General features: G+C 56.7%; 11 protein-coding genes across 11 annotated transcripts; 7 read left to right on the top strand and 4 right to left on the bottom strand.

Moving 5' to 3' along the window:
- Nucleotides 1-20: 20 nt before the first annotated feature.
- MVES1_001206 (uncharacterized protein) lies at nucleotides 21-3173 on the top strand (the record flags this gene model as incomplete). Its single annotated transcript, XM_056206058.1, has 2 exons — nucleotides 21-2105; nucleotides 2166-3173. 2 exons carry the CDS (start codon nucleotides 21-23, stop codon nucleotides 3171-3173), a joined length of 3093 nt encoding a protein of 1030 aa, XP_056062033.1.
- Nucleotides 3174-3273: 100 nt separating this feature from the next.
- Nucleotides 3274-4172, top strand: ZTA1 (NADPH:quinone reductase; the record flags this gene model as incomplete). Its single annotated transcript, XM_056206059.1, has 2 exons — nucleotides 3274-4109; nucleotides 4157-4172. The coding sequence occupies 2 exons, from the start codon at nucleotides 3274-3276 to the stop codon at nucleotides 4170-4172; spliced, it is 852 nt and encodes a 283-aa protein (XP_056062034.1).
- Nucleotides 4173-4277: 105 nt separating this feature from the next.
- HOM3 (aspartate kinase) lies at nucleotides 4278-5987 on the bottom strand (the record flags this gene model as incomplete). The annotated part of the gene is made up of 1 exon (XM_056206060.1): nucleotides 4278-5987. The coding sequence occupies one exon, from the start codon at nucleotides 5985-5987 to the stop codon at nucleotides 4278-4280; it is 1710 nt and encodes a 569-aa protein (XP_056062035.1).
- A 100-nt stretch (nucleotides 5988-6087) lies between these two features.
- On the top strand, nucleotides 6088-9054 carry CSE1 (importin-alpha export receptor; the record flags this gene model as incomplete). The annotated part of the gene is made up of 1 exon (XM_056206061.1): nucleotides 6088-9054. One exon carries the CDS (start codon nucleotides 6088-6090, stop codon nucleotides 9052-9054), a length of 2967 nt encoding a protein of 988 aa, XP_056062036.1.
- A 185-nt stretch (nucleotides 9055-9239) lies between these two features.
- On the bottom strand, nucleotides 9240-12722 carry SSD1 (Translational repressor; the record flags this gene model as incomplete). The annotated part of the gene is made up of 1 exon (XM_056206062.1): nucleotides 9240-12722. One exon carries the CDS (start codon nucleotides 12720-12722, stop codon nucleotides 9240-9242), a length of 3483 nt encoding a protein of 1160 aa, XP_056062037.1.
- Nucleotides 12723-12922: 200 nt separating this feature from the next.
- Nucleotides 12923-16347, bottom strand: POX1 (acyl-CoA oxidase; the record flags this gene model as incomplete). Its single annotated transcript, XM_056206063.1, has 3 exons — nucleotides 12923-14000; nucleotides 14210-16260; nucleotides 16297-16347. 3 exons carry the CDS (start codon nucleotides 16345-16347, stop codon nucleotides 12923-12925), a joined length of 3180 nt encoding a protein of 1059 aa, XP_056062038.1.
- A 305-nt stretch (nucleotides 16348-16652) lies between these two features.
- Nucleotides 16653-19059, bottom strand: MVES1_001212 (uncharacterized protein; the record flags this gene model as incomplete). The annotated part of the gene is made up of 2 exons (XM_056206064.1): nucleotides 16653-16803; nucleotides 16847-19059. The coding sequence occupies 2 exons, from the start codon at nucleotides 19057-19059 to the stop codon at nucleotides 16653-16655; spliced, it is 2364 nt and encodes a 787-aa protein (XP_056062039.1).
- Nucleotides 19060-19414: 355 nt separating this feature from the next.
- Nucleotides 19415-21061, top strand: MVES1_001213 (tripeptidyl-peptidase I; the record flags this gene model as incomplete). Its single annotated transcript, XM_056206065.1, has 1 exon — nucleotides 19415-21061. The coding sequence occupies one exon, from the start codon at nucleotides 19415-19417 to the stop codon at nucleotides 21059-21061; it is 1647 nt and encodes a 548-aa protein (XP_056062040.1).
- Nucleotides 21062-21251: 190 nt separating this feature from the next.
- Nucleotides 21252-22607, top strand: TUB1 (alpha-tubulin; the record flags this gene model as incomplete). Its single annotated transcript, XM_056206066.1, has 1 exon — nucleotides 21252-22607. One exon carries the CDS (start codon nucleotides 21252-21254, stop codon nucleotides 22605-22607), a length of 1356 nt encoding a protein of 451 aa, XP_056062041.1.
- A 517-nt stretch (nucleotides 22608-23124) lies between these two features.
- On the top strand, nucleotides 23125-24227 carry MCM1 (transcription factor of the MADS box; the record flags this gene model as incomplete). Its single annotated transcript, XM_056206067.1, has 2 exons — nucleotides 23125-23451; nucleotides 23481-24227. 2 exons carry the CDS (start codon nucleotides 23125-23127, stop codon nucleotides 24225-24227), a joined length of 1074 nt encoding a protein of 357 aa, XP_056062042.1.
- A 137-nt stretch (nucleotides 24228-24364) lies between these two features.
- MVES1_001216 (NADPH dehydrogenase) lies at nucleotides 24365-25180 on the top strand (the record flags this gene model as incomplete). The annotated part of the gene is made up of 1 exon (XM_056206068.1): nucleotides 24365-25180. The coding sequence occupies one exon, from the start codon at nucleotides 24365-24367 to the stop codon at nucleotides 25178-25180; it is 816 nt and encodes a 271-aa protein (XP_056062043.1).
- Between the last annotated feature and the right edge of the window lie 28 nt (nucleotides 25181-25208).

Genomic DNA, 25208 nt, shown 5'->3' on the forward strand with positions numbered 1-25208 from the left:
CCTCGCTTCCACGCCGTCGCATGTACGCGGCAAAGCGGCGCGCGCCTGCCGACACAGATACGTCGCGTGCAAGCAGCATATCAGTACACACACATGCCTTTGATACACATCGTCGTGTAAGTAACGCGCAAACCGAAGCATGCACGTCAAACGAAAGGAAGAAACACGCGAAACCTTTTGCGAGCGATACGCCGTGGCCCGAGCGCAGCTGGCTGTACGAGCTATTCCCGTTCCGAGGGATGTGGAACGATGTGCGCCGGCGCCTCCCGTACTATCTCTCTGACTGGTATGATGGTTTGCGTCCGGCGAATCTGACAATTATGACAATAAGCGTCGTGCAAATCTTTTTCATCAACCTCATACCGGCTATTGCATACGTGCTAGATATGTACGACCGCACAGACGGATCATATGGTGTAAACGAAGTGATCCTAGCGTCTGCACTGGCCTGCTTTGTTTTTTCCGTGTTTAGCTGTCAGCCGCTTACATTTGTGGGCGTTACAGGGCTGACCAACTTGATGAACTACACCGTGTACGATATTGCCCACAAACACTACGGACTCGATAGGATGGACTATTTGCGCTTGCAATGCTGGATGGCCATTTGGGCAGCCGGCTTCCATTTCCTGATCGCGGCCTTCAACATGTGCGACTATACGCGCTTCATCACCGACATGACTTCGACCACGTTTGGACTTTATGTGGGGGTGATTTACGTTGAAAAGGGGGTCGAGTTGCTGGTGCGCGAATTTTCTCCTGCCCCACTGGACAATGCGACGGGCTGGTTTTCTGTTAGCATTGCCATTCTCTTTTGCGTTACTGTGTACTACGCAACGCTCCTCGAGGCGTCCTCTTACCTTCCCTTTTCGGTGCGCCACGTTATTGGAAAGCTCGCGTTTGCCGCTGGCTGCATCTTCTGGACAGGATTTTCCCAAATTCCCGGGCACACGCTGAAAGAAGTGCCGGTATCGCGACTCCCCATCACACGCAGCTTCTTTCCGACACTGAATCGGGCGTGGGTAGTAGATTTTTGGGAGAGCGACGTGCGATGGGTGTTTGTGGGTGCACCGCTTGGGTTCCTGCTCACGCTTTTGTTCTACTTTGATCACAATGTATCGAGCGTGATGGCGCAAGCGCGCAAGTACCCTATTACCAAACCTGCAGGGTTCCACTGGGACTTTTTTCTGCTAGGCATCACGACGCTTGTCTCTGGCATCCTGGGGCTGCCAATGCCCAATGGGCTTGTGCCGCAAGCGCCTTTTAACACAGACTCGCTCACCGAGTACAACCAAGCCGATGCCGCAGACACAGATGCCATCGGCAGCCGGTACATTCCCGCGCCGTGGACAAATGCATCCATGCTGCACACAACCTATTTTCCGCAGCTCATTATTACACGCACAGTGCAGCAACGACTAAGCCACTTTGTCATTTTTTTGCTTACCATCGGCGCAATGACACGACCAATTTTGGTTGCACTCGGCACAATGCCGCGTGCGGTATTTGCTGGTGTGTTTCTTTTGGTAGGCTGGGGGTCGATCGAGTCGAATCCGATCGTGCTGCGCACACTCTTGTTGCTGCAAGACCCGCGCGCGGTTCGCATTCCAGAAAAGGACCGCCCCGCGCATATGCAAATACCGCGCAAGCGCATCCTTTGTTTTGTTGCAATTCAGTGGGTATTTTTTGGGCTCACCATCGCAATTTCACAAACCATTGCTGCGATTGGGTTCCCTGTACTTATTATTTTTATGATCCCATGCAGAGTCTACTTGATCCCGAAACTGTTTACGCAAGAGGAGCTCGACGTGCTCGATGCACGCACGGCAGATGCCCCGGCCGTCATGGCCTCGCTTGGGCCCGACGCGCCCCCACACGATCCCACGGACAGGACGTGTGCTACGAAAGGAAGAAATATGAAGCCTGCAACCACCACATACACTCCCCCGGACCTCACACGAAATTGGCCGACTCCGCTTGCCGATAACGGCGATGCTCGGCACGGCTCTCGCTTGGTTGAGACGTTTGATACAGACAGCCAAGAAGGCGATGCACTACCGAGCGCAGACGCGCCGCGGCCAAAGCGTCATGCGCCAACTTTCATACGCGTAGTTAATCCTCCACGTGGCCCTGGTAAAGCCGCACCGGGGGTCCAATGGCGGCGCTAGCGGGAAAGAGACATCACTCCCATTACCATGAACCGACCTATCTGCAAAACCGACACGCCAGACCCCTGGATGATCCAGTGGAAAGACAATTTTTTGCTTACATTCACACTGGGCAATCGCATTGAAATCTGGTCCTCGCGCAATGCGGAGAATTTCAAACATTGCGAGAAGACGCTCATTTGGCGTCCCGATGGATCAGGCTGGGCGCCTGGCATTTGGGCGCCTGAGCTGCACAACCTCAACGGTGTATGGTATGTGTACTTTAGCGGCGAGAAGCCAGGCCAAGGCGCTGCGTCACACCGCACCCTAGTCCTGCGCTCCCGCAGCCAGGACCCTTTGGACGCGAAAGCATGGGAATTTATGGGCCCACTGCACGGGGTGCCAGACCACTGGGCAATCGATGCTACGGTGTTCTGCCTTGGACAGGATATGTATTGCTGCTATTCCGGCTGGCCCGTGGGCGACAACTCGGATACGGAGCAGGACTTGTTCCTCGTCAAACTTTCCGACCCACTGCATGCCATCTCGGACACGCTGACTGTCATTTCGCGCCCCACACTGCCGTGGGAGCGTCCCGACGGAGGTAAGCGCGGAGTGAACGAGGGTCCTACATTTGTAAAGCTTAATGGATTCGTCGGGATCGTGTACAGTGCGCACGGGAGCTGGACCTATGAGTACAAACTTGGTCTGTTGGCGCTCGTCGGCAACAACCCCCTCGATCCGAACGCCTGGAAGAAGCGCAATGATCCACTGCTTTCGTGTGATCCGAAACGTGGAGGTCCCTATGGCCCCGGCCACGCGTCGTTCATCCCTTCGACCGACGGCAACCAAACACTGTGTATCTTCCATTGCACCGGCAAGATTAATGACGGCTGGGGCAATCGCAAAGCGCATGTTATGCAGCTTCCTGCGTCTGAATTCACCTTGGATGCCCAGACCCAGTGCTGTTCATCCGGTCGCAAAGGCGGCTTTGTTGGCAAGATGATCAACCGCATTCGTTCTCTATAATTTTTATAGTTTTGCCCAGCTTCCTCCTACCTTTTCGACTGTGCTAATTCCGCGCTTGGACCTTGAGCGGGTGTATGCTCCACTCTGCCTTCCCTACACCATGCAAGACATAGAAGCGGTGCGCTTTCACAAACCCGGACATCTCGATGTGATCCAGCTGGACACACTTCCTATTACCCAGCCTTCCGAAACGCAGGTACTGATCTGTCCCGATCATGCGGGAGTCAACTACATCGACATTTATTTCCGCTCGGGCCTCTACCCCGCCAAGCTTCCCATGACTCTCGGCCAGGAATGCGGCGGAACCGTGGTCGCTGTAGGCGCGCAGGTGACAGATGTTGACGTCGGCGATAAAGTCGTTGCGATCGCCTTTGGCTCTTTCGCCGAGCGCGTCCTTGCCGAGCGCCGCCTTCTGGCAAAGATACCCGACGGCCACGACGTGCGCAGCGCCACTGCTGTCTTTTTGCAAGGGCTCACTGCTGTCACACTCACTCATGAAGCGTACCGCATTCAAAAAGGCGACTGGGTCGTGGTGCATGCAGCGTCCGGTGGGACAGGCACACAGCTTGTCAAGATCGCCAAGCATCTCGGTGCACATGTCGTCGGCACTGCGTCCACCGAGCGCAAGGCCGACATGGCACGCGAGCACGGCGCCGACCGTGTAGTTGTGTACAAGGAGGACGAGATGGACGCGTTTGTCGACACAGTCTTATCGCTCACCGACGGGAAAGGCGCCCAGGTTGTGTACGACGGCGTGGGCCGGACGACACTCGACGCCGACTTTCGCGCCGTCGCGCGCCTCGGCACCATTGTCTCGTTTGGCCAATCGAGCGGCGCGATCGAGCCGCTGCCATTGCAGCGCCTCTCCGAAAAGAATATCCGCATCATGCGTCCCAGCTTGTTCAACTACCTCACTACGCAAGCCGACATGGATAAGTACGCCAGTATTTTATTCGACCTGCTCGACAAGCAAGTCGTGACAGCCAACGTGTATCGTGAGTATCTTTTTGGTGTTGCCGGTGTCCAGCAAGCGCAGCAGGAGCTGGCGAGCCGTGCGACGACTGGAAAACTTTTGCTCCGCATTCCACCGCACCGCGCGGCGGTCTAGAAAAATGAGCGTCCGAAAGAGCCGCCCTCCATGTTGGTTGGCTTGGGGGAGAGCTCGAGAATGGAATAGTGGATCAGGTTGAGCGCCTTGAGCGCCGCGCGCTCGTGGATCACACAGGATATGTTGATCTCGTTTGCGCCCTGGCTGATCATTTCAATGTTCACGTTGCCTTCACCCAGCGTGCTAAACATGCGTCCTGCAACGCCGACCATGTGCCGCATTTCCTTTCCGACCAAACTCAGGATAGCCATGCTGCGCAGCACACTCACCGCGCCGACATGTTCGAGCTCCGCCGTGAGACGCTGCAGCGTGCGCGGTCGAATTTCCGCGGTCATGGCCAAGGATACGTGCACTTCTGACGTCGAGATGAGATCGACGACCACGCCGTAGCGGTCCAGCGTGCCGAAAATACGCGCAAAGAAACCGTGCGAGATCGTCTTGCGGTTGCTATGCACGTTGAGCACGATTACATTGTCTTTGATTGTCACTGCCGTGGGCAGCTTGGGCAAGCACGGCGGTTCTGCAAACGGTGTCAGGCTCGCGGGCATGCCATTCGGCGTATTCGCGCCCGAATACGGCGGCTCGGGCTGCTCGACATGCCCGTCCACAAACGGATCCTCGAGCACGCTGTTTTTTGTCTCGGGAAAAATCACTGTGCCGCACCCTGCAGGATTCTCCACGTTTTTGATCCGAATGGGGACCAATTTTTTGATCGCTTGCTCCATGGTGAAGGGGTGAATCACCTCGCTGCCGTAGTAAGTCAGCTCCGCAGCTTCTTCAGGGGTAATTTTCGGCACGAGCCGCGCAGTAGGGACTTTACGAGGGTCTGCGGTAAATACGCCGTCCACCTCTTTCCAGATTTGCAGCTCCGCAGCACGAACACCCACGGCGCACAGCGCGGCACACAAATCAGTGTACCCACGGCCCACCTGGCTCAGAAGCGAGCCAGGAACATTGCCAAAGTAGCCCGTCACCACGGCAACGCCTTTGCACGCGCGGATCTGCTCGCCCAGCGTGTGCGAGAGTTTGTCGTAAAAGGCCTGGTCCAAGTAGCCGGCGTCGTCCACCTGTGATGCGCTGAGTGCAGCAATATCCTCGCCAATCTCGTCCACGACAGTATCTAGCGTAATAAGATCTGCCTCTATGCCTTTGTTCTGCAAAGACGCAGTAACAATACGGCAAGAGAGTCGCTCGCCAATCCCCATAATCATATCGCGCGAACGAGGTGACACCTCGTGCAGGATGCACGCAGCCTGCAGCAGATCGCGGAGTCGGTCGCACTCCTCCATAATATCGCGCTCGAGTTGCTCACGTAATGGCTTGTTCTCTGGCACCGCCGCTTGTGCCGCCGCGAGATGGTCGCTTTGAATGGCGTCGACGGTGGACTGGAAAAGACACGCGTGTACTTCCGAGCGCGCAAGCTGCGAAGATATCGACGCACCAAACGACGAACCACTAAACGACCCCGACATGGGTGTCCCAGACGCGCTCACACCCGGCGACACAGTCACCGCTTCAGCGGCCGCCTGGAGCAACAAATTCGTCGTACCCAGCGCCTTGGTTTTTCCGGACCGCGCCGAGCACACGATCGCAAGCCGATTCGTCAGGAGGTAGGACGGCGTGATTGCTTCAACAATCGAGGGCAAAAACTTGCCCACACTTGTCCCACCATACTTTTGCACCAACCAAGGCCTCCCTTCGCTCATCGCACGTTCTGGCCTTCCAACGACGTGGAGGCGCTGGTGTCTTTTCTCACGTGACTTTAAAAGAAGGGGCGGACCGCCGCTGGCGCTGTGTTGGTGTAGAATGGACACGCAGCTTGCATCGCTTGCTACGCTCTTTCAGCAGACGCTCGATCCGTCTCAGCGTAAGGGTGCGGAGGAGCAGCTGAAGCAGCTGCAGTCACAGCCGCGGTTTGCCTTTGTGCTCCTCGCGCTGGTCCAGTCGGAAGCAGCCTCGACCGCGATCCGACTGGCGGCCGCGATTCAGTTCAAGAACCTTTGCAAGACCCGTTGGGACGTAGATAGCGAGACGGAGGATCCAGTTGTGGGTGCAATCGGGGACGAAGAAAAGCAGCTGATCCGTACCGAGCTTATCCCCGTCCTGCGAAGCCTTGCAAATACACCGACTCCGTCGCAGGCCATCCTCGCACAGATGAACGAGAGCATTGCGCTGGTGTCGCAGAGTGATTTTCCTCATCCGTGGAGTAACCTGATTGATGAGCTAGTGCAGAGCCTGAACAGCGACAACTACCATGTGCTGCTCTCTGTCCTCTCTACCTCTCACGCCATCTTTCGGCGCTGGCGGTCCATGTTCCGCTCCGACGCGCTGTATACCGAGATCAACCTCGTGCTCAGCAAGTTTGCAACGCCGCTACTCGAGCTTCTGGAGCGCGTATACGGGATGATTGTGAACCTTGCGACGCCCGCGCAAAACGTGCCGCCGCTGGCATCGTGCCTCGTCCTCTTGCTGCAGCTGTTTTACGATCTCTCTGCGCAGGACCTCCCGCCGCAGTTTGAGGATGCGCTTCCTGCACTTTCACCCATGTTTACCGGTCTGCTGTCGTTTTCACGGCCCGAGCTGGTGGGCGACGTGGATGACATGGCGCCCAGTCCCCTGGACAAGATTCGCAGCAGCGTGTGTGAGATTTTCGAGCTGTATGCAAAGCGCTACTTGGACGCATTGCCTCAGCTTCCGCAGTACGTGCAGGCTGTATGGGATATGCTCGGCACCTATGGCCCTTTAGAAAAGTACGACGTGCTTGTCTCCAAAGCAATTCTTTTCCTCGCCGTCGTCGTCCGCATGGGCAGCCAGCGCCAGCTGTTCGAGGCCGAGTCCACACTCGAGCAGTTTTGCTCCAAAATTATCATGCCCAACATCGAGCTGCGTGATGTGGATGAGGAGATGTTTGAAGACAACCCTGTCGAGTATATACGCCGCGACTTGGAGACCAGCGTCGAAGTCGATACGCGCCGCCGCGCCGCCTACGAATTTGTGCGCGCACTCCTGGAGCAGTTTTCCGAGCAGACCACCGCTATTGCTTCGCGCTATATCCGCGAGTACCTCGACCTCTTCCGCAAGGACCCCGGCGTAAACTGGCGGCGCAAGGATGCTGCGATTTACCTGCTTACATGCATTGCCGCCCAAGGCTCCACAGCGCAGCACGGCGTTTCTTCCACCAACAATTTGGTAGACGTGGTCCAGTTCTTCTCCGATCACATTCTGGAGGACTTGCAGCCAGAGAATGCCGCTGCAAACAGCCACCCGATCCTCCAGGTGGACGCAATCAAGTATCTTTACACATTCCGGAACCAGCTCACCAAGGACCAGCTGCTGTCTGTGCTTCCTCTCTTGGTGCACCATTTGGCGTCGACCAACTATGTGACATGTACTTATGCAGCCGTGAGCATCGAGAGGATCCTATTTATCAAGCACAATGGCCAGTTTATGTTTTCTGCTGCAGACATTGCGCGGTCCAGTGAAGCGATTTTGGCCGCGCTTTTTGCCGCGATTCAGCGCAACGAGACGCCAGAAAAGGTGGCCGAGAACGACCACCTGATGAAGTGTATCATGCGCGTTCTTCTCACGCTGCGCCAGTCGGTCGAAGGCCATGCAGAAATGACGCTCGCGCACCTCATCACCATCCTCGGCATCACGGCCAAGAATCCCAGCAACCCGCGTTTCACCCAGTTTTTGTTCGAGTCTATCTCTGCGCTCATCCGCTACGCAGGCAGTGGATCGCTAGTACAGGCGTCAAAAATGGAACAGGGTCTCTTTCCGTCGTTTACAGAGATCCTGCAGGCAGACGTTGTGGAATATATCCCCTACGTGTTCCAAATCCTCGCGCAGCTCCTCGAGGTGCACGTTGTCCAGAGCATGGAACGCACGCTTCCAGAGGCGTATGCAAACCTCCTCCCGCCACTGCTCACGCCTACGCTGTGGGAGCAAAAGGGCAATGTGCCTGCGTTGGTGCGCCTGCTCAAGGCTTACCTGCACCAGGCTCCAAGCGCAGTTGTCCAGCATGTCGAGGCCTTTCTGGGTGTCTACCAAAAGCTGATCTCGAGCCGCCTAAACGATGTGTTTGGCTTTGAGCTGCTCCTCTCGCTCATCCGCAACATTCCTGCAAATGTCTTGGCACAGTACCAGCAGCCGATTCTTACCCTCATGCTCATGCGGCTCCAATCGAGCAAGACGGACAAGTTTTCGCAGCATTTTGTCATTTTCTTTGCCGTGTACTGCAGCGTGCTGCAGCCATCGTACCCTGAGCAGGTGGTTCAAGCGTTTGAGGCCGTGCAGCAGGGACTGTTTATGCAGATTGTGCAGAACGTCGTCGTGCCCGACTTGGCCAAGCTCCAGGCGAAGCAGCGGTTTGGCGTCGCTGCGGGGCTGATCCGGCTCCTCACGTCGAGCCCGTCGATGCTTGCTTCGTGCGCGCCGGTGTGGCCAATCTTGCTGGGCAGCGTTTTGCGTCTGATGATGCAGACGGAAAATGCGCGTGCAACGCCGGAAGAAGACGAGGGAATTGCAGAGCTCGACGAGCAGGGATTTCAAGCTAGTTTCTCGCAGCTTGCTGCGGCAAAGCCGAGTGTGCGCATGGAGTCGGACGCGACAGACTGGGCAGGTACGGATTTGGGTGCATACCTCGCTAGGCAGCTGTACGCTGCGTCGCAGCAGCATCCAGGAGTGCTGGGGCCTTTGATTGCGAGTATACCGGCCGATGTGCATGCAGTGCTGGACGAGACGCTTCAGAAACATAGTGTCCAGATTGTGTAGAAAAACATGGATAGGCGTTGCACTGTGCGGGCGTGTAGAGGTGGGGAATGGAAAGCAAGGACTGATCGACGCCCACCACATGGAACAGGCCATACCTTGGCGTTGTAGAACCTAAGCCTCTCCGTCTGCTCCCACTTGTGCACCCACCTTTCCTTTGTCGTTCATATTGTCCTTTCACTATAACCCTATCGTGCAAATGGATTTTCAGCAAACACCTTCAGAATCGGCGGGCTCTTTTCAAGCTCGGCGGCGATGTATACTTCTAGCTGTGCAAGGGGCCGGATATGCTGCAGCGTCTCGCCCTCATGGGGCGCCGTCTGTACCGAATCTTGAAGTGTTGCCCAGAGCTGCGCAATGTGCGCATCGTGGACGGATGTTGAAAAGTATTGGAGTGAATGAATACCGCGTCGCCAAGTCAAGTAAAGACAAGAGCGGGGCGCGTCGTAAGTGTAGGTCTCCAGCGGCAAACAATCCAAATAGATGCGCTTCTCGACGCCCAGATCGGGGATGAGAATATCGAAAAAGGTCTTGCTCACCGCCATAACAGTCGCCGTGCGGCGAAGCAACCCATGCATGGCTGACCACGTACAAATGAGCTGGCAAAGGTACAGGTGTTCACATTGGGCCTTGGCAGCCAGTGTCGCTTGGTGTTTGCTGTTGCTCTGCTGTGCAATCTTGGCAACAGATTCCGCATCCTGTGTCGCATTCTGCAGCACAGTTTCGAGCTGGCGCTGGACACAGAGATCCGCGTAGCTGTGCAAAGGAGCGCAGCACTGCGTGTACAAAGGAGCGGGCAACGTGTAGTGCGCAAACTTGGCGATATCGACCATGCCAGTGCAGTAGAATTTCGGCGCATCCATCGCGTTGGCAAGCAGTGCATCGGCCACGTTCCGTGCCGGCGCGTCTAGCGAAGCGATAATCGAGGGAAGCGTCGCGGTAGACACCGCTTCTTGAATGCCAAGCGCACGAAGCTGGCTGCAAAGTGCATCCATCGCGCGGCCTTGCGGCGCGTCTTGGCGGAGCAACAGCGCTGCGTTTGGAAGTGCCGCTGCAATTCGGAACGCAATAGCACGGTTGGCACGCAAAATGAGCTCGTGGGTGCTGTGCTGCACGACATGCACGGCTGTAGGAGACCCGTGCTTGTCCAAGGCAAAGGCGAGGTGCGGCCGTGTATGCAGCAGTGCCCCTTGCGCAATACGCTCCGCACGCAGCCGGCTGGTATATTGCTTGAGTTGCTGGAACGGAGGCGAGGTGCGTGCATCCAAGGCAGCTTCCGTGAGCCGCTCCTGGACATGCACGACGGATTTGCCGATCCATACCTCGGCATCGTCGTTGGCCAGGGTAAACACAACCGAGTATGCCAGACGGTCCTTGCCGGGATGCAAACCAACGCGCTCGCCGAGCGCGGGCGGCAGCATGTCGTACGCCTTGTGCACTAAATCGACAGTTTCGCCGCGCTTCTTTGCTTCGCGATCCAGCGCACTGCCCGGGCGAACATGAGCACAAACGTCGGCGATGTGCACGCCAACACAAAAAGCATCGTCGCGTATTTCCACGCTAAACGCCGTGTCCTGCAGCCGGTTGTCCTGGAGAGAAAAGACGGCTGCTTTTGACGTGGGGGAGCCTTGCGTAGGGCCAAATGAAGCACGATCGGCATACTCGTGCGCCGGCACTTTGCACTGCGCGATGCTTTTGAGGGCAGCCTCGGAAAAGGCGGAGGCGAGCGCATTGCAGTGGGTGCGCAAGAGCGCTTCAAACTCAGCCTCCAAGGTCCCGATCTGTCCAAGTCGGTCTACCATGGCGCCAAACGGATGCAGCGACGTGATCGGCCACCGCTTGATGCCAGCGACGAAAAGACACGTGTTGAATGCAGGGCTCTCATCCCAGAAATCCGGCGGCGCCTGGTCGGCGGGAATGGCAATCAGCGGCACACGCTTGTCCGACGGGCGGAACCAAATAATCTTGGGGCGCGACGCTTTTTCCGGCTCTTTTTCATCGGCATGACGCTCTGTTTGCTGCTTTTCCTTGGTCGCTGCGCTGCTCGGGCGGAGAAGCGCAAGTGTGCCGGGAAAGATTTGGCCGGGCGTGCGCTCGACAATCGCTACCACATGACCGGCCAAAGCGGGCGGGCTGTTTTCGCTTTCTTCCTCGTCGGCAACAAGGCCGAGCAGTGCGCCTTCGACTTCAATATCGTCGCGCACCTTTTCCATGCGCCGGCTGTCCGGCGCACAATCGGCTTGGCTCTCTTCTTTGCGCTTCTTCTTGTCGACCTTGTCGCGCTTGGTCTGCCAGACTTCTTGGGGATCGAGGAGCTCGACGGCGACCAAATCCCCTTCCAGTGCCCTGTTCCTGTCTTTGGAGCCGCTGATAAAGATATCATGCTCCAGGACCTCAGTGGTGACCCACGCGTCGCTGCGGTTGCGCTTGTTCACGCGCAGGATACCGACAACAAGCTTGCCCGTGAGCAGCAAAGGGGGGAGGCTCGCTTGCGGAAGGTAGCTGCCGAAGAGTGCCTTGCGCACCTGGCCTTGGCTGGGTGTGCGCCCGCCAGAGTAGGATGCGCTGCGCGAATGAGTCCCGGGGCCGGCCTGCTGCCTGCTGCGGTGAAGTGCCGCGAGCTGGGCTTGGGCTTGGGATAAATTCTGCAGTGGGTCGGCATTTGGCGTGCCTGGGCGCCATGACAAAAGTGCACTGGACATGCTGCTGGATCGGTTGTGCTTGGCAGGCGACTCGGTGAAACTGTCGTCGGAAAACTCGTTGTTTGTGCCCATCGTGGCGAGGTGAAGCATGCCGCCACCGGCAATGAGGTACTCGGGAGAAAGCTCGGAGGCAAGCTGGTATGACGCATGGCGCGTATGTCCGCGTGGCGGCACTTCAGAGCCGACCGCGCCGTGGCGAGCGCCGACAGACTCGCTTGTGGTGCGCCGCGGTGGAAAGCTAAAGTTGGAGCGCGACGTGCTCTCCGCGAACGGCACCATGCCGGGCGCAGCATTCCATCCGCTGCGTGCGTCTGCGTACGCAGAACGCTGTGAAAGCAAGTCAAATGCGCCAAGGCCAGTGGTCGCAGAGTGGCTCTGGATCCTGCGGTGGGCGCCGCGCGGCGGAGAGGCATACTCATGCACGGACGGAAGCAGCGACACAAAGTTTTGCTGGCGCAGAAGCTGCTCCTGCTGCAGTTGCAGCTGATCAATTTGTTGTTGGAGGGCTTGGCGCTGCTGTTCCATGCCCGAGGTATAGGATGGGCTGGACGTGCGCGGAGGCAAATCGTCCGCGCGCTGGTAGGCGGGCTGGGAAGAAGGGAAGCGGAATGCCGCATTCACATCGCTCGCGCCGCGCCGATGCTGGAGTGGTGGCATGGGAGTGGGGTTCCAAGGGGTATTGCTCGACAAGCCGTTCATGGGCATATTCCACTGCGCGCTGCCCTGCGGAATGTTCCGCAGCGGACTGGCATCGGCAGCAAGAAACGGTGTTTGATACGCGGATGGGTTGTGCAGCGAATCCAGCATGGAGTCAGTTGTGCCGATGCCGAGCTGCTGTAGCTGCGCTTGTAAAAGCTGCTCCTGCGAGGAGTTGATTCGCTGTACTCGATCAGCGGCCATTTGCTCCGGATCGCTCGACGTGGGGTTGGGGGTGGTGCCAGGGAAAGAGTGCTCGTCTTTGCTCCACATTTGTGCGGGTGCTTCACGGTGCGCGTGGGCGGTGCACCTGTGTCACAATCGTGTGCGCGAATGTGTCGCGCCAAGGGCGCAGATGCGCTATGCAGGTGGCCGTGCCATGCCACGTGGTGCTCGGCCGGTGCCAGCGTCGCAGCGCGGCGGTGAGGGCGGGTGATGGATCGCTATGGTATCTAGCCTGGTAGTAGCGCGGCTTAAAGCACGATAGATATCCCACGTTTTTGAAGCGCAGCAATGCCGTTTTTCTTCCAATCTTCGTTGCTGTCTGTAAAGGAAAAGCGCGGCGTTGATATTAGGTCGCGCACGTCCGGCACCGTTTGCAGCGCCTCGAGCATTCCCACGAGCTGCAAAAGACAGCAGTCGAGGCCTGGGTCTGCGCTTCCTTGTTCTCCTTTTTGCAGGTAGTCGAAGTACAGTGATGCATCCTCCTCGCTATAGTTGGGAATACACATATGATTCAACGGCTGGCTCCGCGCTTTTAGCCAGCTGTCGTCCACAAGCAGTGTATTGTGCGGACCCCAAGGCGTCAGTACAACGGGGCCGTACACGCTCTCCGCTCCAGCCTCTGCTCTGTGTATAGACTCGGCTATAAATTTCTCGGTGTCGCTGAGCGATGACTGCGACTCGGGCTCGAGCAGCATGTACCGACGCAGCCGCGCGCTCGCCAATGCACGCGGAACAAACTGTGGTAGGTCGTGCTCCGTCTCCCTGTGTGTGAGGTACGTGTTCCATGAATTTAGTTCGTCCCATACCACCGTGAGATCCTTGATGGTATCCGTCTTTCTTGACATGTTCTTGTCCAGCACGAGCGTCTCTCTCGACCATATGCGCTGGAACAAGGCACGCTGCAATGTTCGGCTCACGCACCGCTCTACCATTCTCTCCACGTTTAGGCCTGTCGCGCTGGACCAAATCATGAGCGCAACCGGTGTCGCGGGTGGATTCACCACGCAGTGCGAGCCATGGTTGGAGCGTTGGCGGAGCCAGAAGTGCGTCCCGGACGGCGCTGCACCGATCGGCACGCGGATCTGGTCGCGCTTGTCCCACAATTTTTGCCTCTGCTTCGACGTGGCGCAAAAAAGAGGGCCAAAGCAGTACTCAAAAAAACATTGCAGGTAGGGGCGCGGCACGATGGTGCCGTTTGGTATGGCACGCCCGCCCTTCTTTTTGCGGCATACCAGAGTTCCGTTCAGGTCCAGCACCACGAGCAGCGGCAGCTGCCCTTGCTCTGGTACCGCGCGTGCTTCGCACCTCGCGTTTCCCATGATCACCCTATCAAAAAATGTGTATACGCGAGGTTGACGAGACTGGGACATATCGGCGCCAAGGCTTGTCGTTCCGCGCACGTGAATTTGATTCCGTTTTTTGTACGCACACGGCATGGCATTTCGTCTATGTAGCAATACGATTCCATCTAGACGTGGAGTGATGAGCTGTGATGGGCTACTCTCAAGGCAAATGACTAGCTTGGCTGCGCTTACTTCTTCTGCGCATCCTCTGCCTCGCGACGCTCAGTGTGGATTTCTTCAATCTCCTCGTCGAGACCAATCGCCTCTTCCACATCCTCCGAGTCGGGAATGCTGCGCGAGAGCAGCGGCTTGATCAAGCGTTCAAAGTAGGGGTGCGGCAGGTTGGACGGGTTATTGCGCTGCACGCGTGCAAAGTACGACTCGTAAATGTTGCCGTCGTAGCGGCCCATGGGCGAGTTAAGGATATGGTCGGAGAAGGCAAACGAGTCGACCATGGGCACAGCAAACTTGCGCACTTCGCCGCAGAGCTCAGTGACGCGCTTGGTAACATAGTCAAACAGGTTGGGAGAGAGCCAGCCAGAGCGGAGGAAAAAGGCGCCCTTCTCCTCCATTTGCCAGAGACCGTAGAGCTGGGCAAGAAGAGAGAGTGAGTTCTTCACGCCATCATCGCTGTCTGGCATCGCGCGAATCCCACTGCAGAAGCGGCGGAAGATGAAGCCGACTGTGTGCACACTCGCGGCAGCAAAGCGCTGCTGAGAACATTGCTCGTATGCCTGTTCCCGGTTGAGGCCCTTGCTCAGAAGGTTTTCGTACTCCGTGGCGGCAAGTTTCACAAAGTGGGCAGTGGCAGTGAGCCAGCCCTTCTCAATGCCCTCGAGAGACAGAAGCTGCTCCTCGTTCTGGCATTTGTCGTTCAGGCACTCATCGAGATTGTTCAGGTAGCAGAGTGCCTCGCCCTGGTGCTTGCCTTCCTTAGACTCAAGATACGAGGTGACAAGCGCACGGCCGGCCTGGAGAGCAAGAATGGTATTGTCGCCCTCCCAGGTGCAGTGCACGGCAAAGTCACTGTATAGCGAGGCAAGGCCCGTGTAAGCAGAGTAGCCGTGACCGCCAAGGCTCTGACGGCAGACTTCAATGGCGCCGAGCGTCGCCCAGGTGCAGAAGGCCTTGAGACCAGAGCTGGTGGTATGCGTCGCCTTAAGCATGTCCATCGTCTCCTCGAGCTTGGGGTCTCCAGGCTCCAGTGCGTCGAGCGCCTGGTTGGTCGCGTTAAGCATGTTGGTCAGCTCCAGACTGGTGAAGCCAAACGCAACAGACTGGGCCATGAGCGGCAAAATACGGCGCTGGTGAATCGGGTAGTCGAGCAGCTGCGTCTCATACTTGCAGTTGGGATCGGACTTGAACTGCCGGCGGACAGCAGCGTAGCGAATGGCAATCGTGGTCGCCTTCTTACCGATATTGCCAGCGTCGCTCACCATGTTGGTACGACCGCTGAGCAGTGCAGCGTAGGTAAGCTGCTGCAGCGGTGGCTCAAAGACTTGACCGTCACGGGTAACTTGGGTGTAGCGCATAAGCATGTACGCGCGGGGAATGCGTACATTGGTAAATTGAATATAGCCATTGTCAATACCGTCACGTCCCATCTTCTTACCAATGTCACCGATCGTGACACCGGGGAGAAGATCGTAGGTCTCAGGGTTACGCAGAGGAACCACAAACGTCTTGGTGCCGTAGTACTTGCCCTTGACAATGAGCTGGGCAAAGACAGAGCAGTGGGTGGCAGAGTGCGCGGCACCACCGATCCACCACTTGGTCGCACCAAGGTTGGGCGTGTGAATGACAAACTCGTCCGAGTTCTCGTCGAGGGTCGCAGTCGTCTGCAGGCCAGCGACGTTGCTACCGTGCTCCAGCTCTGTCATACCAAAGCAACCGTAAAAGTTGCGCAAGTTAATCATGCCCTTCGACACCCAGTAGCCGAACTGGCCCGAGGTAGAGCCAGACCGGACAGCGTTGGTAAAGAGACCAAGATGCACACCAAAACGCGTCCAAAAGGCAGGGTCGGCGACAGCAACGACTTGCAGGCGCGCGACAAAGTCGTCCAGGCTCTCGTTCGCAAAGTTAGCGAGGATGGTGGAAGTCTTGATAAAGGTGCGCTCACGTATTTGTTCCTTTGTCAAATCGTAAATGTCGTCGTTGAAGAAGCGAGGGTCGCGCTCCATCTCGAGCTGGACACGTTCTTTAAGCGCAAGAGCGCTTTCGCCACCGTGCACAGCAACAGACATCTAATCAAGTTAATATTTGTATAAGGGTTCACATACATTGTGCACATTGAATAGCGGGTTCTCCCTCTCCTTCCGCATCGTTTCCATGGTCAAATTTTCCATCTTGGTGGCTTCAAAGGTGAGGATGTGGGGAATCTTTCGCAGTTTTTTAAGTAACTGGGCACTTTACAACTGCCGGTCTGGTACCCTTGCTCCGGCGCACCGGCCTCGCACAATGGAGAGCTCCGATTGGGCGAACGGCCACTAAAAAATACCCAATATCTCACTGGCTTGTTTTTTCTACCACAGACCGGCTGTTCGCTCCGCGGACGCAATTGTCGACAATTTGTGCAGTGCTGATTGGACAAGACATAGATTGCACTACCTGCTTGCTAATCAACCAACAAAGAATCTTAGGAGACACCCAAGTGTCGCTTGGATTCTTCGTAGACCACGTAGCTGATCGACACAGCCGGCGCGACCTTTGCCAAGGACGGCACAAGCCCACGGTAAAATCCAGCAGCACCTTCGCGCTTATAGGTCTGTATCGCAGCGTCCATAAAGCTAGTATATCTGTAGTGGTAAGTTTTGTGTGTCGTGCACGTACAATACAGGATGTGCTGGTGTACCAGACGCCTGGAGACGCGTACGAATCAAGTTGAGGGGATACACGGTCGTTGCGCCGATACTTCCCGACAGACTCCCAAACGCGAGCATGGCAAATACCCCGGGCTCTTCTTTGTGTGTGTACTTGAGGTAGAACAGCTTGATTCCTTCAAACGTTGACATGTCGATCGCAGAGTAGGGGAACACGCCGAAAAGACCCGCAGCAAGGCCGCGGTAGTATGCGCGGATACCGCCTTTTGCGTACATTTGCTTTGCCGTCCCCTTAAGAAGCGCCATGCCGTGCAGATTACTGCTGCGCGACTCGCTCGACATGAGCCTGGTCTTGAGCGTCTCGATTGGGTATATCGAAAGCTGGCTGGTAATCCCACCGATGCCACCACTCATGAAGCGGCTGAATCCACTAATGTCGCGTGAGTCCGCTACATGGTCATAATGCTTGGCAAACCAGCGCTTCGACATTTCGTAGCTGAAAAACTTGATCGCAGACTCGGGAAAGATCTTGATACAGTTGAGCCCATTTCCAAGCCAAAAACTGCGTAACCCGCCGTCCCTGCATATCACACGCATGGCATACATTATATCGTACATGCTGCTCATCCCCAGTCGCGTGCTGCCGTTGCCTCGCGGCTTTTGCGACGTGATCAAATACACCTTTAAGCGGTCCAACGGTGCCGTTGCTGTGCGACTCACTGCGCCGGCAATGCCACCAGCAAGCAGGAATTTAAGCGCGTGGTGGCCATGAAATGCACTGCTCTCATCCTGCTCGTCCGCGTCGCCGTCATCAGCACCGTTTTGAAGCGCATGCTGTGCAACCTTGGATGCACGGGTACCTGTGCTTTCACCCATCCTGGGCTCCACAGTATTCCCGTGGCTATCTTTTGCATGGCTGTGAAGGTGCTCTTCGCCAGAAAGGCTCACATCGCTGTCAAAGGTGAGGGCCGACGCGCCTCTCGCCGTCTTTCCCCAGCCCGTGCCCAACTCTGCAAAGATGCCTTCGTTGCCGAATAGGCCGACCGCTTTGCGTACCTGATAAAATCGAAAGATTTCCGGTATCGACGGCTTGTGCGGCATCAGGAGCAAATAGTCGCGAAATTCGGGGAACGTGACATAGTGCGGCGCATTGTGCTGCTCCTTGACGTCGGAAACTCCGCTGGATGCAAGGCAGGCAATAAAGTCGTCCATAACCAGTTCACTAGGATGCGCTCCAGCACGCGCAAACCCAGAACGAATCTCACTTATGTCCAAGACGCCGTCGCGGTTTGTATCCAGTTCTGTGAAGAGCTTGTACAGCTCGCGTTCTTGAAACTCGGCATATGCCAGAAACCCTTCCCATTCCAACTGCCGCTGACGCATGCGCTTCGCCTTGTATTGCGTTTCGTCCGTTTGAGAGGCGGATTGGGTATCGTGGCGCGGCACGTCATGCTTGTTCTCCTCCTCCGTAGCGCTAAGCCCCCAAACGCGCGAGCCTTTCCAGCCCGACTCGAGGCGCATCATCAGCGGCGCGCTCTTGGTACCAAAGAAACGACTTAGCAAAGACGTTCCCTCTCCATCATGTGTAAAATAAAGCAAACTCTGCCATGCTCGCGTCGCGGCAGTAGCGTCGCTTGTGTTGTGCGCCTGCTTTTGGCGCGTCAACCACGACTTCCGCGAAGCCTGTTCGTTGTCATGCGCTTCAGACAGCTCCTTGCGTGCGCGCTCAAGCCCTGCACGGCACTCGCGGCACTGTCCAAGAAGCTCATTTGCGTACGACTGACGGCGCACGTTGAAAAACCATTCGCGCAGGTACGCAGAAGGCGACTTGGATTCGGACGTGTCGCGCTGCTCGCCACTGTCCACTGCAACTTGCACCGTCCCCGGGCGTGAAGAAAGACTGCCTGTCGCAAGGCAGCCACCAGCACCGTAGCGAGCGCGACTCGCCGTATGGCGCCAGACTTGCTTGGCACGACCTCCGGCCAGTGCAGAATCGCTGTCATGATCCATGAGCAGGTCAAACAGGCCACGCAAGCGCAGCAATCGCGCTTGCGGTGGTTCCTGCCCCCGAATGTTCTCAAACGATAACGAATGTCGTCCAATGCTTGTTTCCAGGTGTGCTGCTTTTTTCTTGGTGCCCACAGGCTCCGTCGTGCGTTGTTTGCCTTCCACATCTGCCCTGCCCGCTTCCTCTGTGCCAGCAGAGCTAGGACTGCTGTCCATTCTACGTCTAAGTAAAGCCTTTTTGATGAGCAAATATGCACGCGCTGCAAATCGTACCTGTAGCCGACCCAAAGAACCGTGGCCGCTCGCTTGGTAACGCCGCCGTTTTCGTAGCTCGGGAATTATGCATCTCGTCTGTATTATGTAACCTTACTTACGCTGATTACCTCCACAGTCGTCCTGACCACGCGCATGTCACCTGCAACTTCCTTTTTTTAAAATGCGGCGCGTGCGCCTTTGTGTAGAAAAGAGTCATGGGTGACACAGCGCCTGATTACCCTACGTGATGGTACGAGTAGAAGGCGGCATTCTTTTGTTTTGTTCCTTTCTGGCGCTGGGCGTAGCGATGCCTACAATGGGCTGGAATAAGCGAGCACTCGCCGCTCCCTCAGCCGAGGTTCATGTCTACATGACTCGCTCCCTCGACGCTGACAGTATCGATCACGAGATTGCGCAGATCAGTGACCCATGCAGTCCACGCTACGGGCAGTACCTGTCTAGGAGGGAAATCAAATGCTTTCTTGCGTCGGATCGGGGATTAAAGAAGCGTGCGAAGCAATGGATGGATGAGCAAGGTATCGAGTCGTGGCAGCATGCGGCAGATACTTGGGCCATGCGCATGAACGTCGGCAAAGCAAGCAAGCTCTTTCGCACGCAGTACCACGAATACGAGTCCGAGGATGGGCACACAATGCTGCACGCAAGTGAGCACCAGGTCCCAGACGCACTGCACGGCGCCGCTGTATTTGGGATGCCGATGCACTCGACGCATACCTCGACCACGCCTGAGACAGCACTGCAAAAGCGTGACACGGATCTGGAAGTGTGCGCCAATGGCGCCATTCCCAACTGCATGCGCAAAATGTACAACATCGCCTACGCACCACTTGTTCCCGAACAGAATCGAATTGGTGTTGCCGGATTCCTTGGCCAAACGCCCACTGCGAACGACGTGGAGACATTTATGAAAAAGTACCGTCCCGATGCGGTCGGCGCCAACTTTACGACGGAGTTTGTTAGACATGCTCGTCCCAGCAAAAAGGTGCGGAGCAGGGAGGCGAACCTCGATATCCAGACGATCATGGCGCAAGTATACCCCATCCCTGTTTCGTTTTACAGTGTCCATGGCAAGCCGCCAAAAACGGGTGTACAGTACCCTAAAAGCCGCAATGAACCCTTGTTGCACCTGTTTTCGCATGTACTGGACTTGCCAGATGATGAACTCCCTTCCGTGCTCTCCATTTCCTACGCTGATCTCGAGCATTCTGTACCGAAATCATACGCAGTGCGTACGTGTCAATACGCCGCCCTGCTTGGACTGCGCGGCGTGAGTGTCATTGCCGCCGCTGGCGACCAGGGCGTTGGCTCTGTCGAGGAAAAAGAGTGCCGCATACCCACGCACGAGCCAAAAAAGCGGTTTTTGCCGTGGTTTCCAGCAAGCTGTCCGTATGTCACTACAGTGGGCGGCACAGCTTTGCCAATCAACGAGACAGTCGCGACAATGGATACTGCGGGGTACGTGGCTGGCTCTGGGTTCTCGGACTATTTTGAGCGTCCTACATGGCAAAATCAGAGTGTCTCGCGGTACCTTGCTACGTATGCTCCCACCAACTGGACGGGACTGTACAACGAAAAAGGACGCGCGTATCCCGACGTTTCCGCACTTTCTGCGCATTATATTATGTATGACAAAGACAAGCCCATGCGCGTGTCTGGCACAAGCGCAGCTGTACCCTTGTTTGCCGCTGTAATTGGACTGCTAAACGATGCGCGCATCGCAAACGGCATGCCGCGGCTCGGCTTCTTAAACCCGTTGCTGTACGCGCACTTGCCAGATGCATTTAACGATGTGCTCTCCGGAAGCAACCCAAGCTGCGGAACGCCGGGCTTTACGGCCGCACCAGGCTGGGATGCTCCAACTGGCTTTGGAAGCCCCAACTTCACCGCTTTGCACGACGCGGTCCTCGCACCGCCCTCATGCCCCTGCGCAGTACACACTTAGCATTGTATTAGATCACGTGACGATAAAAAAACGCGCGCGCGTTGTTGACGGTGGCATGGGGCAAATTTGCAATTGTTCGTGCACGCCTCGGTTCACGCGCCAGCCGTGTCACTCTGTCTCTCGCTCTACGTCGCTTTTGAGCAAGACACCGTTTGGCCACACACCAGGCCTATTGTAACGGGCATTCACAATGAGGGAAGTTCTTTCTTTGCATGTTGGACAAGCGGGCATCCAGATTGGTAATGCTTGCTGGGAGCTCTATCTCCAGGAGCATGGCCTGACCCCCGACGGTCACATGAAGTCGGAAAGCAAAACCAAGAACGACGATGGGTTCTCTACCTTTTTCAGTGAGACGGGCCGTGGAAAATATGTGCCGCGCAGCATCTATGTTGACCTGGAACCTAACGTGATCGACGATGTGCGCAGCGGTCCTTTGCGCGGCCTGTTCCACCCCGAGACGCTCATTTCCGGCAAGGAGGATGCGGCTAACAATTACGCGCGTGGCCACTACACGGTCGGCAAAGAGCTTATTGATGAGACGATGGATCGTGTGCGCAAGCTTGCGGACGCCGCGTCCGGTTTGCAGGGCTTTTTTGTGTTCCACTCCTTTGGCGGTGGTACAGGCTCTGGTTTTGGTTCCTTGCTTCTCGAGCGCCTTGCGCAGGACTATGGAAAAAAGTCTAAGCTGGAATTCTCCGTGTACCCCGCGCCGATGATGAGCAGCTCTGTTGTGGAGCCGTACAACTCGGTACTGACTACGCACACCACGCTGGAGAACTCGGACTGTTCGTTCATGGTGGATAATGAGGCAATCTACGATATCTGCAAACGCAACCTTGGTATCAGTGCACCGAGCTTTACGAACCTGAACCGGCTCATTGCACAGGTCGTCTCTTCCATTACCGCATCGCTCCGCTTCGATGGCTCGCTGAACGTGGACCTGAACGAGTTCCAGACGAATCTTGTGCCGTACCCCCGTATCCACTTCCCTCTCGCCACATACGCACCTATTATTTCTTCTGACAAGGCGTTCCACGAGCAGAACAGCGTTGCAGAGATGACTACCTCGAGCTTCGAGAAAGGGAACCAGATGGTCAAGTGCGACCCGCGCGACGGCAAGTTTATGGCCTGCTGTCTCTTGTACCGCGGTGACGTTGTACCGAAGGATGTCAACTCCGCCGTGAGCCTGATCAAGACGAAGCGCTCAATCCAGTTTGTCGACTGGTGCCCCACCGGCTTCAAGATCGGTATTTGCAACGAGCCGCCCGCGCTCGTGCCTGGTGGTGACTTGGCCAAGGTATCTAGGGCACTCTGCATGCTTGCCAACACTACTGCCATCTCTACCGCTTGGAGTCGCTTAGACCGCAAGTTTGATCTGTTGTACTCGAAGCGTGCCTTTGTGCATTGGTACGTCGGCGAGGGTATGGAAGAAGGCGAATTTAGCGAGGCGCGTGAAGATTTGGCTGCGCTCGAGAAGGACTATGAAGAGGTCGGTATGGACACTGCCCTCGGCGACGAGGACGGCCTGGACGCCGAAGAGTATTGAGTAACCTACACTAGTTGACCGTAGCGTGTCCCTAACCCTAGCCTGGATATATGCGTGCCGTGCAGTTTCCTGCATCAGTTAATTCCCACAACCAAAATTGGTTGGCTCTGCGGCACTGCAGCCGACCCGCGCCACGCGTCAGGGGCTGGGCGGACAAAATGTGGACAAGCGCAGTTCGTTTTGAGAACCCACGGAGATGTCCAACCCGGTGCCTATGGGCCAGTATGCACCGTCGAACTTGAATATGAGCGGCATGATGGTGGCGAACGAGCAGTCTGATCAGGCTGGAACGTATCCACCTATTTATGACGTGCCGCACGGGACGATCCAGCTTACACCCAATTTTCATGGGCACTCCTCCGGGGCTTGGCCATTTCATATGAGCCCAACAAGCCCCGTGCAGCAGGGCACATCTGCCGGGATGCGGAACATGGCCCATCTACAGCAATATCCCCACAATACTGCGCAGCTCTCTAGTTCGCCAAGCATCCAAGCGCACCCGACTCCGCAGCCACCGATGCAGCAAAGGCGTTCGAGTGTTCAGACGACACCGCGCTCTGGTTTCCAGAAAGTCTCCCCAAAGCTCGAATCGCCGAGCATTGGGGCGCCGGGAGATGCCAAGCGCAGTGCGGGTAAAGCGCCAGGGACAAGCACCGATGACTCCTCTTTTGCTGGCGACGCTGGCAATGCTGGCGATGCGCGATCGAATGCGCGGAAGCGCGCAGTAGGCAAAGGGGAGAAGGAAAGCAAGACGGGCCGCCGAAAGATCAAAATAGAGTTTATCGATGACGACTCGCGCCGTCATATCACGTTCAGCAAACGCAAAGCAGGCATTATGAAAAAGGTATGTTTTGTCGATGTAACTGACCACAGGCCTACGAGCTGGCAACATTGACCGGTACACAGATACTTCTCCTGGTTGTATCGCAGACCGGGCTTGTCTATACGTTTACCACGCCCAAACTTGAGGCAATCGTAAAACAACCCGAAGGGCGGAATCTTATTCAGGAATGCCTCAATGCACCCGACCCCAGCGAAGGCACGAATGGGTCGGCGCAGAACGCACCCGGCGAAATGTACAAAGAGGAGTACAACGATATTGTCGTTCAAGAGGAGGACGGCGATGACGAGGAGGACGATGACGAGGAGGGCGCCGAGTTTGGCCGCGCCGACGCTGGGCTGACGGCGCAGACGTTTGGGGCGAATCCCATCGATGTAGCGTCGTTTGCGCATGCGGGCAGCCCGCAACTGTTCCATCCTGCCTGGGTACAGATGAATAACCCCGCGCAGGATTCGCACGCGGGACAACAAATCAAGCGGCGCCGCACGCAGCCAAACCTTTCGCCCATGGCCCTGCATTCCATGCCCGGCTCCGAGATGCACAATCAGCTCTATCCGAACCCTGGCGTTTCGCAGTTGCCCAATGAGCAGCACCTCATGCACAACGCGCTTCCCATGTACTACAGCAGCATGCTCGGCGCGAATACGCCAGCGACAAGTACTGCTGCGCACGACGCCATAGGCATTCCGCAATCACATGCATCGAATTTGCCGCATGGTATGCACCATATGGCGTCTGTCTTGTCGGAGCAGCCGAACAATGCGGCGCACAAGCATTGACACCTCGCCAGAGACCCACACACGGTTCAAGCATAACGGAGTCAAACCCCTGTCTATACTTACCCTACTCTATTTTCCTCCACAATAGCACTGCGAGATACCCAAGTACTCTCTTCACCATCACGTGCGCCCGCGCCATGGCCGACGTATGGGTCTCGCGCAAAAAGTGGACGTGCCGGCACTGCAATGTGACGATCAATGACGATATCCCTTCGCGGCAGCACCACGAAAATGGACTACGGCACAAGGGTAATGTGGAGCGTGCATTGCGTGCACTGTACAAAGGAAACAGCGAGAAACGGCGGGAAGAGGAATGTGCGCAAAAAGAGCTGCAGCACATGGAGCGCGCCGCGAACAAGCGCTGGCATGCAAGCGATGTGCCTTCTGTGCCGTGCAGTGCTGCGCCGAGGCAAAAGGCATGGAACCCGCAGGATAAGCTTGCTGCATACACGTCTGCAGCGAGTCTAGGCGTCGAGGAGAAAGAGGCGGAGGCGGCGTATAGGGAGCGCTTTGCGCGGCGCAAGACGGAGGCGAGGGTGGGTGAGTGGCAGACCGTGGAGACCGTGGAAACTATGGAGACTGTGGCAGAGAAACCAGAAGCGGCAAGCGCGCCCGACGCAGCAGCGCCTCGCACGGACCGAGAAAAAGCGTGGCACTTTGCATTTCGCGAGCGCACCGTCGATGAGATGGAGGAGAGTGCGGATAGTTTGCCTGTGATTGCCAAGCGGCGCCATGAAGTGCACGGCGAGCCTGGGGAATTGCACGGGCGTGCATGTTTGGAGACACCTCCACGCACGCAAGATTCCGCGCCGGATACTCTTCCTCCCGCGCACACCGATACCCCCGCACCCGCCACTTTTCCATCCTCCCCCCCATCCTCTCCCCACCTTTTCAAGAAACGCAAATCGCGCAGCGGCACCGCCAAAAAAGTACGCAGTGGCGCGTTTGCCTAGATACCAATAGCTTAGTCAGCGACGTTGC

This window comes from Malassezia vespertilionis, chromosome 2 (assembly GCF_029542925.1).
Source record: "Malassezia vespertilionis chromosome 2, complete sequence".
NCBI classification, from domain to species: Eukaryota; Fungi; Basidiomycota; class Malasseziomycetes; order Malasseziales; family Malasseziaceae; genus Malassezia; species Malassezia vespertilionis.